The 5746-nt window shown below is 49.5% G+C and overlaps 1 protein-coding gene across 1 annotated transcript in view; it reads right to left on the bottom strand.

The window, feature by feature from the left end:
• SOS2 (son of sevenless homolog 2 (Drosophila)) overlaps positions 1-4899 on the bottom strand; it is a gene marked incomplete at its 3' end in the record, with an annotated part of 44433 nt that extends 39534 nt beyond the window's left edge. The window contains exons 1-2 of the mRNA XM_008944676.1: positions 4843-4899; positions 3660-3824 (exon numbers count right to left, since the gene is read on the bottom strand). Of these exons, the coding sequence (XP_008942924.1) occupies positions 3660-3824; positions 4843-4899 (222 nt within the window). The remainder of the gene's footprint in view (positions 1-3659; positions 3825-4842) is intronic.
• Positions 4900-5746: the final 847 nt, after the last annotated feature.

The raw sequence follows: 5746 nt of genomic DNA, 5'->3' as shown, positions 1-5746 counted from the left end.
CCCCCGCTCCCCAGCCACTGGCAGCAGCTGCAGCTTCCAGCCCCCAACACCATGATAAACCCTGTGTAATTTTGGGTACTTCCAAACAGATCCAGACTTTAACTGCTGCTGTAGGAACAGGAGATGACCCCCACAATGGGACAAACTGGTATGGGCAGAAGTCCCACACCTCAGCAGCCCCCACCTCAACACATGCAAGACTCCAGTCCCACTTTATCATAGAATCACAAGATGGTTTGGGTGGGAAAGGACCTTTCAAGGTCATCCAGTCCAACCCCCTGCCCTGAGCAGGGACATCTGCAGCTAGAGCAGGTTGCTCAGAGCCCCGGCCAACCTCACCTGGGATGGTTCCAGGGATGGGGCAGCCACCACCTCTCTGGGCAGCCTGGGCCAGGGGCTCACCACCCTCAGCAGCCAAAATTTCTTCTTTCTGTCCCGTCTAAATCTCCCTCTTTCTGTTTCAAAGCATCCCCCCTTGTCCTGTCCCAACAGGCCCTGCTAAAAAGTCTGTCCTGAGCTTTCTGACAGGGCCCTTGAAGTACTAGAAGGCCACCAGAAGGTCTTCTTGGAGCCTTCTCTCCTCCAGGCTGAACAGGCTTCCTGTTGCAGCCCCTGTGAGCTGAGGAATTAAATGCTGAAAAGAACAAGTCTAAACTCAACTCTGATAACTTAAGCAACTTTGGAAAACCTTTTTTTTTGGTCAGGCAGCTCAGGGGGGAGTGGTGCCACATCCTGCAGCAGCACGGCCACTGCCGTGCCCTCACTCCACCTGGCACTGCCAGGCTGGCACAGCCTGTGGCACAGGGCAACTCAACCCCTGCCTGGGACCTCTAACCCGGGCCACAGCGTTGACCTGGATGGGTGGTGACTCCTAGGGCAGAGATTTCACAGATAAGCTGTGAAAATAGGTGAAATCTACGTGTCCCTTTGATAAAAGGATTTTTGCACGTGCTGTGAAATTTCAAAGGAGGCCTGAAGGTCTCCACAGAGGCACGTGGCCACTCAACACTGGCCTCCTGTGCCAGCTGCCAGTGGCAGGTAAGCACAGGGTGACCTTCCCTCCTGGCAGCAGCTGGCAGCTCTGCCCTGGGGAACTCAACCTCCCTGCAGATCCCAGCAGGAGACTGGCCACGGAGCAGCCGTGGGGTGGCCTCCAGCTGCCCTCCAACCAACAGTGCACTTCAGAGGAACACCCACCTTCTGGGCTCAGGCCTCACTGGCTCCCAGTGGTTTCTGGGAACAATTGGAAAGCCACCTTCTAGTTATAAAAACTTCTTAGTTTGAGATTTTTAGAACTTAACCTTGTATGGGCACAAACTGGAACCCAGGAGGTTCCAGCTCAACAGGAGGAGAAACTTCTTTGCTGTGAGGGTGTCAGAGCCTGGAGCAGCTGCCCAGAGAGGCTGTGGAGTCTCCTGCTCTGGAGAGATTCCAAACCCACCTGGACACCATCCTGGGCACCCTGCTGTGGGTGACCTGCCGGAGCAGGGGGTTGGATGAGATGATCTCCAGAGGTCCCTTTCAGCCCCCACCATGCTGGGGTTCTGTGATATTATGCACAAATAGTTCCATTAACTCCAGGCTGTTATGTAAATATCAGCACAATAAACTTTAGAGATCATAGCTCTCATGTTTTCTCTTAACAGCTAAAAACAGTCAAGGAGCAGAGCCAAAGATCTTGATTTGTGGATCTTGGGGGCCCTGTTGGCAATGCAACCTCACCAACAACCACCCCTAACACAAAACTGAATTCTCCTTGCCCTGCTCTGGAAGAGTCTGAATTTACTGACCTACAGAATAATAATGTTTTGGGGAACTCATCACCACTATCCAGACAAAGCTCTGTGCTTTTAAATTAAATAACTGTTACATTGCCAAGCACGATGATGTTTTATTAATTCATACATACACAGGGTAAGTTTATCATCTCATGACAAGCAGAAAACTATGGACTTAGTGTAGAACAACTAATGCTATCAAACTGTGCTGTATGCTGCAAGGTCTGGTCAGCTGGGAGCTGTGTAAAGAAAATGGAATCCCAGAATTGTTTAGGTTAAAAGAGACCTTGAAGATCATTGAGTCCAACCATCCCCCAGCCCTGCCAGGTCCCCACTGCCCCGTGTCCCTCACACCACATCTCCATGGCTTGGAAACCCCTCCAGGGGTGGGGACTCCACCACTGCCCTGGGCAGCCTGGCACAGCCCTGGGGAAGAAACTGTTCCTCAGGGACAACCTCAACCTCCCCTGGGGCAACTTGAGGCTGTTTCCTCTCATCCCATCACTTGTTCCTTGGGAGGGGAGACTGACCCCCCACCACTTGGTTCCAACCTTCTTTCAGGAGGGAACTTCTCAGCTCCACATCTAAAGTTCAAATCAGGACTCGAGGCAGTAACAGCCCCAAGAGCTATTAAGGGACTATTAAGTTTTGCTTTTATTTAGTCATACTATAATCTTTATGCATCAGTATTTCAAAATACATAAAACATAAACCAGAATTAATAACTAATGAGTGAACTCAGCGTTGAATAAGGGGTGGCTGCTGCACCTAGTAAGAATGGAAAACCCCTCAGGTGATTATTTTGTAAAAATATGTGGGGTTTTTTTTAAACATTTCCATGACACACACATAGAATGTTAAGATGAGAACTTCATTTTGGTTTTGGCTGAAAATCCCAGACACACAGACTGACGTAAAATGAATACTCAGCAAAGCTACAGTGGGTCACAGCTACAGGAAAGCACTTTCTCCCCCCCACTGTCCACTGCAGCACACTCCATTAAAGCCTCATTTTGTACTGATGACACAAAAGCAGACAGCTGCAATAATACAAGAGCCTCACTGAGTTCAATAAAGTTCCAGGAACACACAACTCTATTCCGTCAGCTGCACAAGCCAGGCCTAACAACAGTAACCTTTCATTCCAATATTTACTTTTCTGCTCTGTCTTTATGGCAAAGAGCAGGAAAACTTGCAACATCCCTACATCCAGTCCAAGGTGTATTTGAGCAGCAGAAAATCCTTCAGTCTTCTGCATTTATAAAAATAATGCTGAAGGAAAAAAATCCCCACCTTTTCTATTCTGAATTTTCTACTTCTGTTTTCATCCCGTATATGAAAATGAGTTTCCAACTAAACTTCCTTTGTGAAATCTGAATGCTATATAATCTTTTAGTCTTAACAGACTCTACTTTCTTTAACTTCAAGCTTTGCTGCTCAAAATAGCTTAGAATCATAGGTTAGACCTCTAAGATCAAGTCCAGCCATTAAACCTAACTCTACCAAGTCCATAGTTAAACCATATCCTTCAGCACCACATCTCCACAGCTTTGAAACCCCTCCAGGGATGGGGACCCCACCACTCCACATAAAATTCCCCTGGAGCATTTGAGGCTGTTTCTTCTTGTCCTGTCACTTGTTCCCTGGGAGCAGAGCCCGACCCCCCCCTGGCTCCAGGCTCAGCACCCCCAGCTCCCTCAGCTGCTCCTCCCCACACTTGGGCTCTAGACCCTTCCCCAGCAGCTTCATTGCCCTTCTCTGGCCATGCTCCAGCCCCTCAAGGTCTTTCTGGGAGAGAGGGGCCCAAAACTGAACCCAGGATTCAGGTTCATCTGAGCCATTCTGTCAGCAAGCACTTGGTTTTCCAGTATTCAGTCTTACCTCCACATCTTGGACAGTCCGTGGCTGTGCAATGCATAGTTTGTTTAGCAGCTGAAGTATCAATTCTTCAATGTAATAGAGGGAATCTTCTTTTGCTGAAAGGTTTGGGTGAACCTGTTGCTGAACCTGTCCCAAAAGAATTACAAGAATTAGGATATTTTTTTCCTCATTTAAAGCTGTACAGAAGGAAGAACAGAAAAAAAAGCAGAGCACTTCTGTACTGCAGTGCTGCAAATTCCCACTCTTCCATTAAATTCCCATTTTTCCCCTACATGGTTAAGATGACACTTCCTACTCCTGCAAAGCCAGTGTCTCTATTCAATTAAAAACTACACCTTGAGCCTTCATGGTAGGTAAGAAATCTCGAGCTGAGGCAGATTTCTGCCAGTGATGCAGTGAAGACAACCTCTGTGGGTAGCTCTGCAGTTATTCACCCAGGGGATGACTAATGGACAGTTGTGTTCCTGACCTTCCTCATGAGCAACGTCTGACTGTGAGCAGAGGAGGAACCAGGAGAAAGGACTTCACAAACAAGGACAGCAGGGTAGAACTAACCAGTCTGCTGGCAACTGAACTAAGGCGCTGTCAAAATCTGTGACAACAAAAACCCAGGGCACTGAGAGGGCAGAGGGGCAGGAACAACTCTGAGGTGCCTCAGAACCAGGGAGCTAATCAGAACATGAAACACTCTCTGAGGCGTGAGGAGAGATGGGAAATACTTACAACAGAGAAGGAGACCTGAAGAAAAGCACGAGTTCAAGTTCAGGAGGGCCAAGACTAGGAAAAGGGCTGTGAGAAGAGCCCTGACAATGCCTTTTATCTCACTTCACCAAGATTAATCACAGCTTTGGCTTCCCAGGCTAAGCTAGACCAGACAACCCAAAACAGACAACCTCACCGTGGGCCTGCACAAGCTAAAGGACCACGACTAACTCGTCTGGGTCCAGTCTGGAAGTTTTCCTACTAAAAATCCCGCAAAAGTAAACAACTCCAAAAAGAAAAAGCACTCAAGAGTTGGCCTGTGTACTCGCTTTGCCCTGGCAGGCTCTCAGTCAGGACAGCACGGACTAGACCTTAAACTACAGCCAAAAGATTCACAAGTAGCACAGGACGAGGAAGTTCCCTACTCTCCCCATATAAATTATATGTTAAGCGCCTCAAAAAAATAACTACATGTACTTACAGTGGCATTGTGCATGTTTTCAAACATCAGCAGCTTCTCAGGGGAAGACAACATCATCTTTGGGTCAGTTCTGACCATCTCAAACACAAGCACCCTCCCTCCAAAGACAGCAGGTGAGTCCACAGACACTGGGGCAGCTCTGGAAGCTCCCTCCAAATTAACCACCTAATAATGTCATAGAAATACCTTGGGGGCACTCAATCTGCAGCCCTGCAGGCTTCTCCAAGCTGTGCAAAACGAAGACCAACAAGGAAGCAAGGTGTCTGGGCAGCTTCCTTCCCTGCTGGCTGCAGAGGAAGGTGGGCAGACCTGCCCAGGAGCTGGGAACTGCTGCTCCACTCCTGCCCTGCCCCAGCCTGGAAGGACTGTTGGAACAGAGCTGTGTGCTGCCCCAACGCCTCCACAGGGGGAGGGAGGAAGAGCCAGGATGACCAAGAGGTAGAGAGAAAAAGGGAGATCCAGAGGGGACCACTAGAAGAGGCTGCTGCTGGACAACTTCAGCATCCTAGAAACAGAGTTGATGACTTGGATGGAGAACTATATAATCACTCCAGTTGGAAAAGGCCTTTCAGATCATAAGAGCCCAACCATCCCCCAGCACTGCCAGGTCCCCACTGCCCCATGTCCCTCACACCACATCTCCACGGCTTGGAAACCCCTCCAGGGGTGGGGACTCCACCACTGCCCTGGGCAGCCTGGCACAGCCCAAGACAACCCTTGCAGAGAACAAATTTTCCTTGTGTCCGACCTAAACCTCCCCTGGGGCAACTTGAGGCTCTTTCCTCTTGTCCTGTTGCTTGTCCCTTGGGAGCAGAGCCCGACCCCCACCTGGCCCCAGGCTCCTGTCAGGAGCTGTGCAGAGCCAGAAGGTCTCCCCTGCGACTCCCTTGCTCCCGGCTCCGCA

Source organism: Merops nubicus, unplaced genomic scaffold, assembly GCF_000691845.1.
Source record: "Merops nubicus isolate BGI_N331 unplaced genomic scaffold, ASM69184v1 scaffold2037, whole genome shotgun sequence".
NCBI classification, from domain to species: Eukaryota; Metazoa; Chordata; class Aves; order Coraciiformes; family Meropidae; genus Merops; species Merops nubicus.
Note: the sequence above shows the minus strand (reverse complement) of the source record. Positions and strands in the feature narration are given on the sequence as shown.